Raw genomic sequence first — 19,414 nt, 5'->3', positions numbered from 1 at the left:
TTTTTTTCCACCCACAATTGGTACATAAGCTTGTTAGGTATCAAGAGTCCTCCCTCCCTCCCTCCCTCCCTCCTCCCTTCCTTCCTTCCTTCTTCCTTCCCTCCTTCTTGTTTTGGTTGCAGGTAAAATTCATAGGACATGTACTTGTGTCACTGTGGCTCCTCAAGATATTGACTAATGATTTTAGTTATATAACTGACTCTGATTAATAGAATATATATTAATTCTGGGTATATTTTATAGATTTGTCCGTTTAACTGATCCTAATGAATATGTCCCTTTGGGCCCCATACTGTTTGTTCAGAGAATAATTTGTTCTGGATTTATATTCAATAAATAAATCACCAAAGTGTCCCAGGACATACTAGACACCACTAATATATAGGAAGATTTGCACCAGTCGAGTCCATTTTATTTAGGCAAATATTTCCTTATTTATTCAATACAAACCAACTTCTCAAAATTATATATATATATTTTTTGGTAAATGTGTGTCCATGTTTCCATCATTAACTTACAAAACTTTATTCCAGTTTAAAATGTTAACATACTTCTCCCTTTAAAAAAAATAAAATCATCAGAATTTTTCTCCTAATTTACTCATTTCTTCTCTTGAAAGAAAAATTAATAATCTCTATGCTCTAAGGTCTCTATCTCCTTGAACATTTTTCCACTTCCTTACCAAACAACAAAAACAATAAAGAGATAAACTAAAGAAATGGAAAGAGAGAGAAAAGAACAACTATAGGCACCAAAGTCTGACCTGATTCATACTAATAGGACGGAAATGATTTTTACAAACTTATGGCATTACATATGAGGACTGCATCTTTCAGAGTTTGAGTTATCAATAGAAAATATAAATTTTTTCAACATTTTCTAGTAAATATTTCATACTGTTTTTCTGTAAATTTTACGGCTTGTCACAGATATACACTTCCTAAATGATGATTCTGTAAAAGGAAGACATTACCCAGAATTACACTATTGCTGTCACTTCATACTTACAGCAACTGCCTCCAGGATTTGTTTGACAGCATCTGCAGCATCTCGTTCACTATAATATCCCTTTTCCACAATCCTAAAAAAAAAACCCATGAAATCCTTCTCAGACACATGCATCCAGTTGAGTAGATGTTAAAAGAAGTTAAATTAACTTTAAAGAAGATTTATCTAAACAATTGCAGCAGGTTTCCATGACATGAGGGGAAAGATTTCCATAAGTTGGCACTCTAGAAGTCTTTAGGTTTATTTAGGAAAATGGAAAACATTAATTTTGCCTAGGCTTGAAGTTTCCATCCTATTGAGGACAAAAAATTCTTTTTAAACTTTGTATTGCAAATCATTTTAAACATATACCAAGTAGACAATATACCATGAACCATCCCATTTAACTGTCACACTGCTTCAGCAATTATAAATTCATGGCCAATGTTGTTTTATCTATCTAATTAATTACTTCCCCTCCTTCTTTATTATTTTAAAGCAAATATCAGACATCATATAATTTCATTCATAGATATTTAAGGAGGTATCTCTAAAAATAAAGGACCTTTTAAAAATCATAACTACAATGCCATTATGTCTATAAATTACAATTCCTTAATATTATCAAATATGCAGTGTTTCAACTTTCTAATTGTCTTGAACATGTTAAAATTTGTTTGTTTGTTTTTTTGAATCAATATCCAAATAAGGTCCATGCAATTGATTGGTTGATATGTCTCATTCTCTTTTTACCTGTAGCTCCTCTCTCCGATTCCCTCACTCACTCTCTCCCATCTGCTTTTCTTTTCCAAGTAAATGACTTGCTCTTTTTGTATAGATTTGGGCAAGAAATTATTCTTTGAAATTAAAGTCTTTCCCTTTTTAATTTCAAGAATTTTCCTGAGTTAGAATATTTCATATTTATTTTCTTCCATTGCTTTGGTTTTCTTCTTTGGGGTATGCAGTTACACACATATAAGAGGTTTTCTACTTTATGGACCCAAATAAACAAAATAAGAAATGAAAGAAGAGAAATAACAACAAATACCACAGAGATACAAAAAAAATAATAAGAGAATACCGTGAACAGTTGAATGCCAACAAATTTGACAACCTAGAAGAGATAGAAAATTTTCTAGAAACATACAACCTGTCAAGACTAAATCAGGAAGAAACAGACAATCTGAACAGACTGATCAGTAGTATTGAAATTGAATTTGTAATAAAAAAAAAAACTCCCAGCAAACATAAGTCCAGGAGCAGCCAGCTTCACAGGGTAATTCTAGTAAACATATAAAAGAGAATTAATATCTATCTTTCTCAGACTATTCCAAAAAATTTAAGAGGAGGGAAAACTCCAAAATTTATTCTCTGAGGCCACCATTACCCTGATACCAAAACGCCAAAGACAATACAAAAAAAAGAAAATTATGGGCCAATATCTCTGATGAATATAGATGCAAAAATCCTCAACAAAATATTAGCAAACCAAATTCAACAATATATAAAAAAGGATCATACACTATGATCAAGTGGGATTTATTCCAAGGATGCAAGTCTCAAAGTAGCTACTCTTAGAAGCTGAATTTTGAAAATGTTTACAAAATAGGGCATGAACAGAACAGATAGGACAAAATAAAAAAGATGTATTACAAGAAGATACCTTAATGATCATAATTATTAAGATCCAGAAAAACTATATTGATGCAAAAATCCCAACGACTTTCTCCATTCAATTATTTTGAACGTTGCCAAGAAACACAAACTCATCATATTTTTAAAGGATGAAAGATGGAATGTCCCTCCTCACCTTTTTATTTATTGGATACCTGTTATGCGCCAGGGTCAAATAAAATGTGAAAATAGATTAAAATATTCAGGGGGTTATTATTAATTGGTTCTTAAAAATGTTTTCATATGATATTTCCTTAGAATATGAATTTTTCCAACTCATGATTAAGTTACATATCTACTTACTAAAATTTTAATTGAAATGGTTTCTTGACCTATACTTTCTGAACATTGTTAAATAGAGTACGAGAGAAGGGGAAAAGAAGGACTATTGTGTCAGTGTAAGTTGAGAACTTTGGCTACCATTGCATCATCCTCTGCGTTGCTCTCTAAATGTGGATTCTGTGGTACATCCATCAGCCAACACAAATGTAATTAGTGAGTCCTCTGTGTGCTGCATCTGCTTGGTTTTCTCCAGTTGTTAAAGGAAGGGAGTTGTTACAAAGATGATGGAAAAGAATGGCAGATAATTAACTTTTTTTCCATCTCCCATTCTCCCCAGAAGGGGAGAGAATCAATTACCTCCTGCCTGTCATAAACAGTGTGGACTTTCCCATAGTCACTCTTCAAGACTAGAGCGTTACCACAACAGCTTTGTGATACCCCTCCAGGGAGTGCTACTCATGGCTTAGTTTATGCAAGAAGTACTCTTCGGGGTTGTTACAGAACCAACTTGCACAACAATGTGTGGCATTCCTAATGGGAATCCCTCCTTGTCTGTTAGATACACATGAGTTCTTATGAGCATCCCCACCCCTTAGAAAGGAAGTGCTTCAGCCACTAGAATTTCCTATCATTTGCTTTATTATGAAGTCTCAAGCTTTGACCTAAATATGATATTTATGCATTTTCATTCTGATATAATTTAGGGTTAAATGCCTGTGTTCAGAACACGTCCTTGTGTGAATGTCTAGTGACTGGCTGGATGGAGGAGTGAATTTTCTTGGGAGCTGTTTTCAGGTAGCATAGAGGTAACAATAGTAGGTGTAAGAAGAATGGTGAAAATTTCATTAATTTTCTATAATATATATGTTAAATTAGTAATATACTTCATCTAATTAATGGAGAGGATGCATTCTAACAAATATATCCATTCATTTATTTATTCAATAAATATTATGGAATGACCACTATGTGCTGGGCGCTCAGTAGTAAACCAGACATGGCCTCTGCACTCATGGGGTTTCTCTTGGTATGAGTAGACAGACAACAATCAACACAGTGTGCTAAACGCTATGACAGAGATATTAGAGAATGGCCTGGGAGCTCCTAGAAAGGGCAGACAATTTATCCTGGAGGCTATGCAGGGTGAGAAAAGGATTCCAGAGGTAGTTCAGACCTGAAGGACGTACAGAAGTTTTCTAGCTGTAGGGAGAGTGGGAGCTGGGGGTAGGATAGGTGTAGGGGAGGATTATGGGATTGCAGAGAAGGGAAACTGTTCTAAGAGAAAGGACCAAGACTACAGTGAGGATTAGATTGTGAGGATGGGGTAATGATATTTAATCAATATTTTTAACTGTCTAATGTGAGCCAGGTACTTGCTGGATTTAATAAAGAATAAGATTTGGGTTCTGCCCCAGATGAGACCACAGATAGTAGAGAAATTACTAATAAATACATCATCATAGATGTAATATATGTTTTACTAAGGTTTGTACAGCCAAGAAATTTATTAATTTTTTTTGTCAGAAACAACTCTAGAGCAGACATGTGGGGCAGAAGCACAAATGCAGGTGCCTTCCTCACCTCGTCTCATGTGAACTCTGCACACCATAGTTTGGCCCTACCATCGGAACTCAACTGTTTCTCTTCCAGGCTCCTTCTGCTAAAAGGAATTTTGTTCCCAGCTGATTTGTTCATCAGAGTGTCACAGGGATAGGTCTCTGAAACTCAGACATTCAATTTAAAATATTTTATAAGTTGAGCCAGGCCATCCATGACTGACTGGGAAGAGCAATAGCAGGGAACTTCTCAAGTTGCAAATGCAGGTTTGTAACTTAGAGCTAAGATTGTAGGTGAAGATATTAGTGACCAAGCAAAGGAAAGTGAAATCGTGCAATCTTTTTCTCTTCATTTAGGTAGCAAGACTACAGCAGATGTGTTTGGTCGATGTCTTCTGCTGGGTATTGTGGGAAAAATTCTTAGCCTTCTCACTAGACTGTTGCTTTGATCACCCATGGAGCCTCGCTCCAAGCCTCGCTCATAGTAGGCAGTCAATAAATATTTGTGGAATCAATACTAATTGCTACGTGAATGGATGCCAGAAAAATTTCAGACTGTGGACATCTGGACAACTTCTTTGCCTATGTTCCTTATCATGTAGAACAAAAGTACTGGACTGGGAAGTGATGCTCACTTGTTGTAAGCACACTGGCCATGGATCCAGAGGGAGAACCGCTGTATGTATACATGCTTCCCAAAGCAACATGCAACAGGTAGAAACATGATTGTTGTCCTTAGGAATAAACTCACAGTTACATAGTTCCTAGATATTATTGTAATAACATGGATCTTTTTAGAAACTTATTTTGAACAAAATCAAAGTGATTCAATTCAGCAAAATAGAGTATTTGTTTCATGAGGCAACAAATAACAATTCCTACAAAAAATTTAGTTGAAATTAAAAAAAATGCCAATTAAGTTGAACCACATATACACAGTTAAGAGTTTATAGCTTTATGCAAAATATACTAGTGACTTCAATTTTTAGAAGCAACAATATGTTCAATCATTATAGGGGTTTTAGAGCTGTAAAAATAGGAGAATAATTTTGGTTGATATTTTTGTCTTTTGTATTTAAACATACTTATCGCTATATTTCTTTTCAGATTTAGTAATTTCCTTTTCATGTTTCTTACATAGTAAGAAGGCAGTGAAGATGCTACCAGCGTTTTAAGATCATTTTCAAAGGTCCAGGGCCATGTAGTTTTTAGCTATGCTGCACAATTTCCTGTTGCTCCATTGTAAGCTCTGCTAAAAATAAAATCTCTCCTAGGATTTTAATCACAACACTGACCCAAAAGGCTGCCCTGGTGTCTCAGTTCCTACAGGTCTCTCAGTCACTAACAGGACTAGCTACATCTGGAGATCTGGGAAGGAATCACAATGGGGTGTGTTTCCTTCGACTCCCAGGCTCTGATTCTTTGGCCTCAATAGGCGTTATCATTCCAAGACCATGCCTTTTACTTCCACTGTTTGCTATGTTGGCCCATATGCTCTTTCCCACAGTTGGGACTGTTTTTCTTCTCATCATTTTAAACTTGTAGGATGAGTTTGTAGGATTTTAAACAGGCAATGCCTATTTCTCTCCAAGGATCTGCTTTAAAATATGACTTTTGTACATTTGCTTCTGTCAGCTTAATTGCTGCAAATTGAATTGAGCTCATCTCCAGCCCAGCAGTTAGCACAGGCAATGCAGCTGAAGAGCTCTAATCCAATCATATCCTGAGGCCCTCAGACTTCCTGGCACAAAGATTAAGAGCCCTACTGCTCTCCCCACAAATGGCAGCTTTTTCTTAAATGGAGATGTTATTAGATGACTGTAAGTTTATATGAGAAAGACATTGGTCTGGTGAAAATGTGTACTAAAGGATCGAATGACACAGGGTAAAAGCCCCAAATAATATGAGTTTCAGGAACCAAGTTTTAAGGGCTGCCAGTACATCATTATGCTGTTACATACAAAACTGTATTTAAATGAACTCCACTGTACCCTGTGTAAATCTACCACTCCTACATAAGCTTCATTCACTGCTTTTTCTTATTACATTCATGTCACCTTTGTCTGTATTGACGCTTTTTCTAAGAACTCTCCCAAAGAGTATTAAATTCATATGCTTTAAAAAAACAGTTTCAAAGGGTACTACTAGCACCTGTTAAATTTGAGAAGCTAGGGAGAGAGTGAGGGAATTGTGGATCATTGTGGGTGCTGGCCAAGGAGTTGACAGTATAGGAGAAAGAGGAGGCCAAATCAAATTGTAGACATGGCAAGGGGCCTAAGGGATTCCCAGTCCAATTCTTTCATGCTGTAAATGAAAAGCCTGACCCAAAGATATATAAATTGCCCAAGAGCATAGAGTTTATTCAATCATTCATCTGACAAATATCTAAAAATTGCTTGTTTTCTGTCTAGAACAGCTTCTAAGATGGACATGAAGATACTCATATCTAACCGCCCCCGTCAGTGTGCTCTGCCTTGGACATCACTTTGCCCTTCCCTCTATCCTTCACCTGCTAATTTTCTATTTCCCATTTAAGATTCAGCTCAAAAGGCGCTATTAGCTTCCTGAAGTCATTTCTGGCTTAGAAGACCCCCTTAATTTGTAACCAATGTACTGTGTTTATGCCCCAATTATAGCATTTATCTTCCCCACATGAATCCTTACAGCCAAATTTGTGACCAGTCTCTAGCAAATGCAAAGTATCTTGTGATAGGTTTTTTGTGTACTACTGATTCTTATCTTTATTTTTTTAGTCCCTTGTCATCCTTTATTTTTTTAATCTTGTGATAGTGTGGTTGCCTCTATAAGCCTAGTACACTTTTTTGGAGGTGATGGTAGTATTAAAAGTAATATGTGGGTCCATATCACAGTTTACTTTCCCTCTTCTAGACCGTGAGCTACTTGAGGGTGAAGACAACGTCCTCCGGTTAACATGGTGGTGAGAAGAGAATAAACTGGGTAGTGAATCTGAAATGGCAGAATGAGGCCAGACTATAAGGGGTTTTGTTTGCCATGTTTAAAAGAATTTACTTGAACTAAAAGTAGTGAGTAGCCTTCTGGGCTGATCTGTGATCAAATGAGTGCTTTAAACATAGATGGATGGGGCTTCCCTGGTGGCGCAGTGGTTGCGCGTCCGCCTGCCGATGCAGGGGAACCGGGTTCGCGCCCCGGTCTGGGAGGATCCCACATGCCGCGGAGCGGCTGGGCCCGTGAGCCATGGCCGCTGAGCCTGCGCGTCCGGAGCAAAAACAAAAAAAAACATAGATGGATGGAAGAGAGTGAAACTCATGCCAGTTAGGAGTCTATTGCAATGGGAAAGAGAATGTGAAGGCTCAAAAGGACAGAAGCAGTGGGAAACGGGAGAGGGAATGGATTTGAGAGCTGCTCACAGAAAGAATTATGGGGAGGGGGGCAGGGAAGAGGGAGAAATCAGTGATTAGCTTAGCTGTTAAGTCAGTTCACAGAAGTAGGGAGGAAAAGCAAGACTGAGAGTTGAGGGAAAGATGCTGAGTTCATTTCAGGACATATTGATTTAGAGGTGCCTATGGGACTTGTAGGTGAAAATGTGTAGCAGATTGTTGAAAATACTGTTTCCATGTCTGCTGAGACAACAGTCACCAATGTGACTGAAGCCACAGGAGAGCATCCAATTTACCTAGGGAGAATGTAGGAAGAACTTTAGGAAAGGCAGACATTTAAGGGATGAAAAGAGGAAGAGGAACTCAAGAAAGGGATCAAGATAAAGAAAACCAAAAAGTAAGATAAAAACCAAGGGAAAAAGATGCTGTCAAAAACTGTACTAAAGATATGGAGAGATTTAACCAACAATATAAACTAACACAGACCAGATTCTCCAAAAACACATAGTCTCTGGCCTCGGCAGATCCTTAGTGCTTCTGGAAAGTCCTTATTCTTGTTTGTTCTCACATTTCCAAACTTTATCACTTCTTTCCTCAAGTGTTCTATTCCATTCTCTCCCAGCCATTGTTAGGAGATCAATTTCTCTTCAACAATACTGAAAGAATAGAGCCTATCAAGTCTGAGCTACTTAAACCTCTTACACTCTCCTCTCCCCCAACACAATCCCATTCCCAGCCCTAGGCAACCACTGCTTTGCTTTCTGTCTCTATAGGTTTGCCCCTTCTGGAAATTCCAGATAAGTGGAGTCATAAAATACGTAGTCTTTACTGTCTGTTTTTTTTTTTTTTTTAACTTAGCATAATGTTTTTGAGGTTCATCCATGTTACAGTATATATCAAAGGAACATTCCTTTTCATTGGTGAATGATATTCCATTGTACATTTTGTTTGTTCATTTGCCTGTTTATGGACAATATAAGTTATTTCCTCTCCTGGAACACACCCTACTCTGTCTGAAGGCATCCATTTGAGCCTACTGTGATGCTCCCATGGGACTCCGACCAGGGGTCTCATATCTTTTCCCAACATCCATGAAGGTGTACAAGGCTAACTTGTTAGTTTGTAAGTAGGCTAGAATTATATCCCAGTCCTGATATTAAGTCCTCTTTTTCAAAATTGTTGCGACTATTGTAGGTCCTTTGATTCTTCTTCAGCTTGACTATGCTTCTGAGGAAGAGGGAAACTTTTTTTAAAACAAATCCTTTTATGTGGCTCTAGATCTTATTCCTTCAGTGTCTTCTGTGGTATGTTCCAAATAAAAGTCCCTCTCACACAGATCTCTCCTGCTTCCCCATCCTGTAGCCTCCTTCCCATCAGCAAATTAATGTGTTACCAGTGTTCCAGCTTAAAATAATAAATAAACCTCCATTTATCCTGTGTCCCTTTCTACTACCTCACTTTTATTTTTCGCTTTAGAGCCAAGCTTCTGGGAAAAGTAGACTTTAAATAGTCCAAATCAAAGTATATGTTTTCTTCATATGTAGCCAGATAAAACTGCATAAGGGAAGATGTATTTAAAATATCCATGGTTGAAAAACAAGTATATATATATTAACGTTTAAGTGAAGCCAACACTTAAGCAGAACAAAATGTTACACTACTAATTTGAAGTTTTATTTTTAAGTATTAAGAGTACTGGCATTTGCTTACATAGCAGCAGCATGGCATGGTAGAAAAATCATATGCTTTGGAATCTACCGTACTTGAGTCCAGTTTCATTTAATTATTGTTGCTGTAATTATTAGATCCAATGTAAACTGAGTGACCTAATGGTAGTTAACGGAACACTCTGATCCTGTTATCTGGTCTACAAAATGTATATATCAAGGCCTAGCTTGTATATGTGTTGCTGGGAGGATTAAATGAGATCATGATTAGTAAAATGCCCTGCCACTGCCAGGACCCCAAAAGGCACTCACAAATGGCCCTCATTACAGTGACTAATTATCCTTTTAGACAATAAGATTTTATAGGTCTTCACTTTAGACAATTACATTAATGACTAATTTTTGACACAATAGTCTTCACAAATTCAGATGTGTTCTGATTTTGGTTAACGAGAATACCAACCATGACACAACTTCATGGAGTCTGGAGAAAAGACCTCTAAGTTCCATTTCTAGAATCTTTTCCTAATGACAATGTCCTGAAAATTCCATTTACTTCCACCAAGAGTAAGAGACCCAGGAATGCTGAAGTAGAAATGACTATTAGGACTGATATACTAGGACTCTGTCAGGTAATTAATGGGGTAAATTCATAATCCCCAAACATAAGCACTATTTTTCCTGCATGTTGATGACTTGTTGTTTGGAAAGAGAATATTTTCACTTTTGGGAAATGAAAAAAAAAAAGTTTGTAGTCAGACAGATGTGAGTTTCAGGCCTGACTTTATGACTTATCAATTTCTACAGTTGGTGTTCTTAAAAAAAATGGTGATAATAATGCCTTAGAAAAACATGAAGGGTGATTGAGTGAGTTAAATCATACACAGTTTTGCATAGGACCAACCAATACATCAGGGATTCTCCATAAACACAATAAACAATAGTTTATTCCCTTAGAAATGATTTAAAAGGGGCTAACTGGATTTAATAAGAAAGACAGTAAGGCCATATGAGGAGGAAGAGTTGGACGAAAAGACACACCAGCTGCCTATTTGGGGAAGATCATTTACCTTGACTCATTCTCAGTTTCCACATCTGTATAGTGGGGACAATGCTCTTCATCTGCTTGCCCCAAAGGGTTGACATAAAAGAGGAAGACACACTAGTGTCTGTGAAAGAACTTTTAAAACCACATGTACTGAATTTTTGCTCTCAGTAATGGTGGGGTAGACAAGCATACAGGCAAGAAAAATGAAAACAAGCTAAATAAAAGATATTTTAAAGTATATTTGAAGACATCTCAGAGTTACCAAGGAAGTTAAGGCTTTAGGAGCCAAGATCTAGAAGAGAAGAAAAACCCAGAAAAGCAAACCTGATATCTGATGCCTATGCTTTCGCTTTAAAAGCATTTACTGATTCTAAATCAGCAGCTGATGGGCCATCTCACAGGGTAGAGGGAACAGAAGCTGGCATTTAGGGTCTGTCTGTCAAGGAAGGGGGGCCCTGGCAAAATCCCCTGGCTTAAATTGGGACCCTTAAAGAGCAAAACCCTATGAGTAACAGTTGACAAGAAATAGATCCACCCTCAGGAAGCCCAGCTTTGAATCAGTCCACTGCCTGATTAGACTGAAGTGATCTGTTCCTTACCTTAACTGCCTGCTGGAGCAAAATAAAATCTGCACTTTTGGAAGGCAACAACATTTAAAGCCTCAAATTCTAAAACCTTTTATACATAATGTTTAGCATTTGAACAAACATAATCTAGCAAGCAAAAACACAAGGAGAAAACAGAAAAAAAAAAGACAATTAAAAATTCACAAGATATTCTGATACTGGAGTTAGACAAAAATCAGAAAAAAAAACCCTTCAAAAAAATTTAATTAGAAGACCAGAAGGACACTGCTAAATTAGTTGTCTTAAAATACAATCATTTTCTGGAAAAAAAATACTTGAAAATTTACCCTTAAACAACCTCAGAAATTGTCCACTTAAAAAGTTCAATAAATTTATAAGAATTGTGACTAGATTGAGAAAGACGGAACAGAAAATGTTCTGGAGGTTTTTCCATGATATCGTAATTTTGTGGAAATTTTTTGGGGGGATTTTCTTGGACACAAAATATCACTGATTTTAATCCCTAAAATTGTAATGCATTGTCTTATGCAATTTACTATTCTTACTCTACATGAAACAGCAGATTCCACTTGGATTTACCATGTTTCGGTTTTTAGGAGCACCATAGAACAGATCTTTTGTTAAAAAAATACAACCATTTTGACTATAGTGGACTAACATAATTATCTCTTCATCAGTTGCCGCATTAGTTCATTCATTAGATACTATTAGAGTCATCATTAGACCAGAAATGAATTTCTATCATTACAATTAAATATGTTTGGTTTTTGACCTAAGTACAGGAAAAAGAGACCATATTTTGATTTTTAACTCTCAAGAAAGAAAGAAATAAATGGATAATAATGCAGGATATATTTTCAGTTTGATACAAATTTAAAGATAACTGTAGAATTAAGTAACTAAATGGCAACAGATATGCGGACAACAACGTTCAGGGGGAAAAAAGTTTATTATCTACGACCACTAAGAGTTTATAGAGTAGTTGAGTGCTCTACTGGCTGTCTGCCATTCTTTAGATATCCTCTGTTAAATCCGAATATTTCATCCATTTATCACTGTAAATGAAATTTATCAACAGCATTTAGTTTTTCACTCTTATCTATAGCTGAATTAACTCTATTCCATCAAAATCAACTAGACTGCAAGATGAGAGAACCAGAAAGCCTGGGGAGAAGGAAAGGAAAGAGACTCCTGATTCCAAAATGATTCAAACAAACAGAGGTTAGAAGGTAAATAGTAAGTGCCATTGGTAGATGACAACTTCATTGTGAAATTCCTGTCCTGCAATTATTTACAAAGAACAGGAGATTTTTCTGTTAGACCATAATTAGCAGAGAAATATGTAAGTCTTCCTTAGGAAGATCTCACGGCTCCAAAGCCAGCAGGATCTAACTATAATTTGACTCTGTTAATGTACCTAAAGAAGGAATATGTCCATGAAAGAGTCAGCTAAAAAGGTGCTGAAAAAGGACCAATTGTTGGCAAATTTAGGCAACATTCAAATAAACTAGTCCAGAAGAGTCTTGACTAAGCATATGAGAACATGATAGTTTTAGGATAAGGCTATCCTTATAGTGGATCAGAGTGTCTCAGCTTCCTTCCTGATCATAGTACAGCTTCAAATTTGTTCTGAGGTTCAGAGAAGTTAAGCAAACTGCTCTATGTTAGTTATTTGTTCCTTAAGTCAGGATTTAAAACCATGAGTCCAACTGACTATGAGCCAAATACCACAAGAAGTATCAATATATGTCTAGGCTACCTATGCTTACTTCCCTCAGGTGATTCATTTATTTGTAAAGAATGAATATAGTTTAAATGCTACAATTTAAAAAATCTGATAAATTCACATAACTTGCTCTAAGGAAACTTTAATATACATCTGAACAAAATGTTGAAGATACATATGTAGCTCCAATCAAGGCCATTTTGCTCCTTCCTATCTGAAGATCCAAATCTGCACTGGGTAACACTAAAAGAAGACAGGAACTTTGAAAAACAATACGAAGACTTTTGGAAGCTCTTGAAGAGGCAGTAAATTTAACTGGGTGGAGTAGGGGTGGGGAGGAAGGGGAGGCATGCTCTTCTAACACATTCTAAACCCTTAGTTATCTTTCTCCTCAGGGTCCATTCATTGTAGCAGTTGCTCACTCACTCATTCATGCAGCAAATATTTACTGAGAATTTACTGTGCTCCAGGCACTCATGCTACATTAGCAGTTCATCAACTTCTCTTCTGTCTTCAGTCCACTTCTCTCTTAACCCTTTCTTCAACTAACAAGACCTTTACATCACAGAAACTGCAGTTTCTTACCATTTCTGATATATACCTACTCAGTCTCTTTGTCTTCTTCCAATTCCATTCTTGCTTAATTACCCTGTTCAGCACAGCAAAGAGCTCCCAAGAGCCCATCAGGGCAAAGAGGGAATTCTGAGAAGATGAGGAGGGTAGGAAAGCTATGGAAGCTTAAAGTGTGTGTCTCTTGTACAAATAGTGTGCCTATATTATGCCCTATGAGATTTCCAGAAATACTCCGTGCCATCCTCAAACCTCTGCCTTGAGTGATGAACATATGAACAGGCAACAAAAATTGGCTATAACTGGATATAACAGAACATGTTTTTCTCTGCAACTTGGAACTCTTTACACAGCCTGACAAAGAAAGTAGGCCTAGAAACAATCATTTGGAGAGAATTGATTTTTATGGCTTTTGGATCATAATAAAGAATACTGTTATAATACATGTTTAACTTTCTATAATTCTCATTGAACATTTTCTCACAAAATAGTCTCATAAATCTTACTATTTAGTTTAGATTTAGTATGACTTTAGAAATTCTGCTTTTTATCTAGAAGTAAATGTTTGCAGAAGTAAATAGTACAATGTTTCTATTTTTGTTCACTAAGCATCCCAAATTTTAGTCTACCCACATCTTATCAAATATCACTTTTTCCATTCTACACTCCTTTTAAGATTTATTTTAGTAGAAGTTATCAACTGGTATAATATGTCATTATGAAAAATTTCAGGAGAAATTTCCTTTTGGTTATTTTTGGTGACTGGAAGCAAAACCTTACTGTGGTTACATTGCCAGGACCCACTCACCTGTCAAACAGCTCTCCTCCTGTGACGAGTTCTAGGACCAGACTGATTTCTATAGGGGTTTCAAATATCTCTTTAAGTTTTATCTGGGAAAAGATATAAAAAAAATCACAAATTCTTTATTTTCAACTTTCTAGGAAATAGTTAAAATTATGGCTACAACAGCACTCTCTGTAATAGCAATATGTTGGATCATGGTTAAAAAAGCTTCCTTATTCTAGTACCAGGCAGTCATTTGTCACTCTCTGGTTGTTTTTATCAGTTACCTCATTTCTTCAAAGGTCCTTTTGAGTTTTTATATTTTTCATCTTGATAGTTGAAAGATACCTGCCCTAGAAATTCTTAAATTTTGCCGAATCATCCCAATTTCTGCATTTCAACAGAATTAAAAAAACCCCAAAACCAAAAAAAAAAACCAAACAGAAGCAAACAAAACTTCCTAAACCATTTGAAAGCATCATGGTTGGTAGAGATGCAAATGCCTCTTTCTCTTAGAAAGGGACTTAAATTAGGGGTCTGAGACAGAACAGGACCAGGTTAAAGTCTGTCTGTAGGGAAAGGGAATCCCTTAACAGCTAAAAAGTTGCTGGTAGATGAAAGGATACTCAGAAAAGTAACAGTGATAGTGATTTGATTGACCATAACAGGGTTTTCATCACATTCAGATAATCTATCCAATTTTGGATATTTTCCTTCTGAGAATCTAGTGACCAGGACTGATTTATATTTGAGGAAAATTCCATATTGACTTCTCTTTGAAAGAAATAAGATGGATAATGTAAAAGTGGCGATTATATATGGTAAATTTTGTTAATTGCTTACCCAAAGCCCTTCTCTCCCTACTTTACTGCAAACAGAACCCTGATTTGTTTAGGGAAGCAAGGTACCTAGCCTTAAATTATGGATTATGTTTGGTCTAAGCCACTTATGATAAACCTACTCCCTAATTTTCCAGTCTCCATGCAGTTTAGGGTGATCTTGTGACCAGATCTTGTGGCCACAAACTGAAGAGAATTCTACAGCAGCTGGAAATTCTGGAAAAAGCCTTTACGCTTCTCATCAGACTCTGTTCGTTAAGCCTTTCCACTACTTTCTGTCTTGAATATAGACCTGAAGACTTGTGAACACTGTGGAGCAGCCATTTTAGTACCATGAGGGAAAAGCATGAAGGTGAAAGCCAGTGCACTGAAGATGGGCGAACCAATGGATGGAAGGTGTCTGGGTCCTTGATGGCATCACTGAGGAACTGAACGAGTGTTAACAACTGCCTGCCTTCTGATTTCTTACAACATAAGAAAAATATTTGTTTAGACCACCATATTCAAGTTTTCTGTTATTTACAGCTGAATGCATTGCTAACTAATACACAAGTTTTAAGCACTTTGCCTTGAGCTGAAGCATTGCAGGTCATCCTCGGGAACACCACAACTTTCTCAGAGAAATGAGTAAAATATTTTAAGTAAGTGACTCAATTTATAGACGCAAGTTATGGCCTGGAAAATGATTTTGTTCTTTTCACTTCACTGGCTCAAGAAAGCTTTTCCCCAGCCCTTCTTTCCCTCAGTGCCTTTGTCTGGACATAGCCTAGAGCAGAGCTTGGGAGGATGTTTTATTTTCCCCATTCAAGTACATTATTTATTTGAATCTTCACATTGTCTCTGAAGCAAATACTCTCTCATAGGAGAGTGAAATGACTATGGAAAGCAACGCATTTTCTTCACAGGCGTTTTCAGCAATGGCATATTAGTAAGATAGGCCCACAAAAGGAAAAAAGCCAGTGTCTTATTAGAGTGAAAAAAAACTCTCCAATTTTAGTTATCCTCTTATGCATGAAAACATCAATGGTGTATATATTGCTGATCTGCCCATTTTGAAACTCTTTCGAGGGGTATTATTCTTAAGATTTATTCAGTTAAAAAGAATTGAAAAATGGGATCAGATAAGGACAAGAGCTAGGCCAAGGTGGCTACTTACTGGAGGTGGAAGAATCCCTTTCTCATCATCAGAATGGACACTAAAGAACAAAAATCTCATTCTGTAACATTGCAGATTATTTGAAATAACAGGCTAAAAACCACTTACAATGTTTGGATGTGAGAGGCGAAGAAGAACTCCTATCTCAGTTCTTACGATTTTTTTGTCCACCTAAAAGGCAAAATGAGAAAAACTGAAAGATACTCCCACCTTAGAAATATCTTCATTGTAGCAGAGAGTCAGAAACAGCAATAACCACCTGGATGAATCAGGTCAATGGCAGAGGTTAATTTCTAAGTGTTGCCTTCCTCCCTTTTTTGTCCAGCTGCATGTCTTTCCTCTCTGTTTCAGACATAAAGAGAACTAGTTACAAATATGGGTCACAACTTGTCAGACCTCTTGTGTGGCCCCTTCGCTATCAAAAATTATCGCTATCACCACTAAGGCACAACTACATCTCAACCTATTCCTCCTCTTCTCTTCCTTTCATTTTTGGATCCTTGACCCAAACCCATTGGAGCTGTCAATCACTTCGCCTGCCTTTTTCCCACAGAAGTGAGCACGTAACCCAGCCTAACCAATCAGAGTACTCGCTTCTCTGGCCAAAGTGACCTGAGTCAGGGATATCCACCAGATCCAAGTCATTACAATCTGGGTCCTCCCCCCAAATTTTGCTCAAATAATCAAGAAAGAGGTATTCTCTTTTCCTCTGAAATTGTGAGAGCAAGAGTATAGAGTCTGCCACTACCAGGGACCATTTTTGATACCATATGGAGATCACTTCACTGAAAATGGAGCCAACACAGAAAAAAACATTGCTAGAGATGAAGAATGAGTACTGCTGACCATGTAATCCACTGGATTCAGTTATACATAAGCTAGTTTGCCCTTTGAGCTGTCTTATTATGTGATCTACTGAATCTCCTTTTCTACTTAAGTTATCCAGAGTTGCTTGATGCTATCAGTGATGTAAGCTGAAGGAAAATAAAGGGATCTAAGGAAATGATGACTCGATATGAAAGATTGGAGTAGAGATTTGGATAAAGCAGTTCCTCAGATCTATGTGTTTTCTGGGACGGAAGAGGATCTACAACATTTATCATATTCTTCAAATGTCTGAGGCAGAGGAAAGCCTAAAAATCTGATCTATTTAAAAAAGAGAAAATGTGTTCCATGGAACTGGGGAGTCAAGGATCTATAGTACATAGTAAGGGTCTAATATAGTTTTTAATGTGCTCAGCCTCATGTTAAATAATGCTGAGCATATGAAAAAACAAACAAAATATCATCTTTTTCAGAGGAAGATTAAAATCTAATTTTGGGCTTAAGACTCCCCTAGAAGATGCCATAAGAAGATACAAGAACATAAGTTGTAAACAAGTTTTGTTTTAAAAATTCCATTGTTCAGTGGAAGATCATTTTTCTGTGAGTCAAAATACAGCTATCATTCAAACAGTGGGCTAACTCTAAAAGACTTTGAAATTATTAGCCATTAAAAGTCATGCTATTGGACTTCCCTGGTGGCGCAGTGGTTAAGAATCCACCTGCCAATGCAGGGGACACGGGTTCGATCCCTGGTCCAGTAAGATCCCACAAGTCGAGGAGCAACTAAGCCCAGGTGCCACAACTACTGAGCCCGCATGCCACAACTACTGAAGCCTGCGTGCCAAGAGCCTGTGCTCTGCAACAAGAGAAGCCACTGCAATGAGAAGCCTGTGCACTGCAACGAAGAGTGGCCCCTGCTCGCCACAACTAGAGAAAGCCCGTGCGCAGCAATGAAGACCCAACGCAGCCATAAATAAATAAATAAATTTATTAAGAAAACAAAAACGTCACACTATTGTTAATATAAAATGAAGAAAGACTTGTTAAAGTGCGCACAGGTGATGTTAGTGTGATATGTGTGCTGCTGATGGCCACTCAGTGATATCAGACAGCCCAACACATGGGATATTGACAGCATGGTCTGTGGGTAATGTAGTATTAGAGGAAAACACTATAAAAGTTCTTTTATCTGGTCAAAAAATCACATATTTCATGAAAATTTGAAATTGAGCAAGAGTCATTCTACTTGTATCAAAAGGGAGAGCTCTGAGAAAGAAGGGCATTGCTAATGCCCAGGCAGATGACACTGACAGATCTCTTCCAAAGAGTTCCTGGCTCACACTCCATTTCAGTTCTGTAGATGCTGTTGAGGAAAATTTGGATATAGATGATAATTTTAAAATTATTTTAAAAATTAAAATTTTTTTTTCTAGCTTTGCTAAGGTATAATTGGTATACAAAAAACCACACAGGGCTTCCCTGGTGGCGCAGTGGTTGAGAGTCCGCCTGCCAATGCAGGGGACGCGGGTCCGTGCCCCGGTCTGGGAGGATCCCACATGCCGCGGAGCGGCTGGTCCCGTGAGCCATGGCCGCTGAGCCTGCGCGTCCGGAGCCTGCTCCGCAACGGGAGAGGCCACAACAGTGAGAGGCCCGCGTAATGCAAAAAAACAAAAAACAAAAAACCACACGTAATTAATGTACACAACGTGGTGAGTTTGGACACATGTATAGATTCATGTTACCATCACCACAATCAAGGTAATAAACATACCCATCACCTCCAAAAGTTTCCTGTGTCTCTTTGTTGTGTGTGTGTGTGTATGTGGGGTGTGTGTGCGTGTGTGGGGTAAGCACACTTAATGTGAAATCTACTCTCAACAAATTTTTAAGTGAACAATACCTTATTATTAACTCTAGGCATTATGTTGTACAGTAGATCTCTGGAACTTACTCATTCTGTATAACTGTAACGTGATACCCATTGAACAACAACTCTCCATCTCCCCCTCCACCTATCCCTTAGGAACCACAATCCTACTCTCTACTTGTATGAGTCTGACTATTTTAGATGCCTCGTATAAGAGGAATCATTCAGTGAATACAGAATTTTTTAACGTTTTTATTGGAGTATAATTGCTTTACAATGGTGTGCTAGTTTCTGCTTTATAACAAAGTGAATCAGCTATACATATACATATATCCCCATATCTCTTCCCTCTTGCATCTCCCTCCCTCCCACCCTCCCTGTCCCACCCCTGTAGGTGGTCACAAAGCACCGAGCTGATCTCCCTGTGTTATGCGGCTGCTTCCCACTAGCTATCTATTTTATATTTGGTAGTGTATATATGTCCATG

At 37.4% G+C, this 19,414-nt stretch overlaps 1 protein-coding gene across 1 annotated transcript in view; it reads right to left on the bottom strand.

The window, feature by feature from the left end:
* CAMK4 (calcium/calmodulin dependent protein kinase IV) overlaps window positions 1–19,414 on the bottom strand; it is a 207,551-nt gene that overhangs the window by 57,329 nt on the left and 130,808 nt on the right. The window contains exons 3-5 of the mRNA XM_024123297.1: window positions 16,344–16,406; window positions 14,265–14,347; window positions 1,009–1,081 (exon numbers count right to left, since the gene is read on the bottom strand). Of these exons, the coding sequence (XP_023979065.1) occupies window positions 1,009–1,081; window positions 14,265–14,347; window positions 16,344–16,406 (219 nt within the window). The remainder of the gene's footprint in view (window positions 1–1,008; window positions 1,082–14,264; window positions 14,348–16,343; window positions 16,407–19,414) is intronic.

The sequence above is a fragment of the Physeter macrocephalus genome, chromosome 8, assembly GCF_002837175.3.
Source record: "Physeter macrocephalus isolate SW-GA chromosome 8, ASM283717v5, whole genome shotgun sequence".
NCBI lineage: Eukaryota > Metazoa > Chordata > Mammalia > Artiodactyla > Physeteridae > Physeter > Physeter macrocephalus.
The sequence above is the reverse complement of the archived record's forward strand: the minus strand, read 5'-3'. Positions and strand labels throughout refer to the sequence as shown.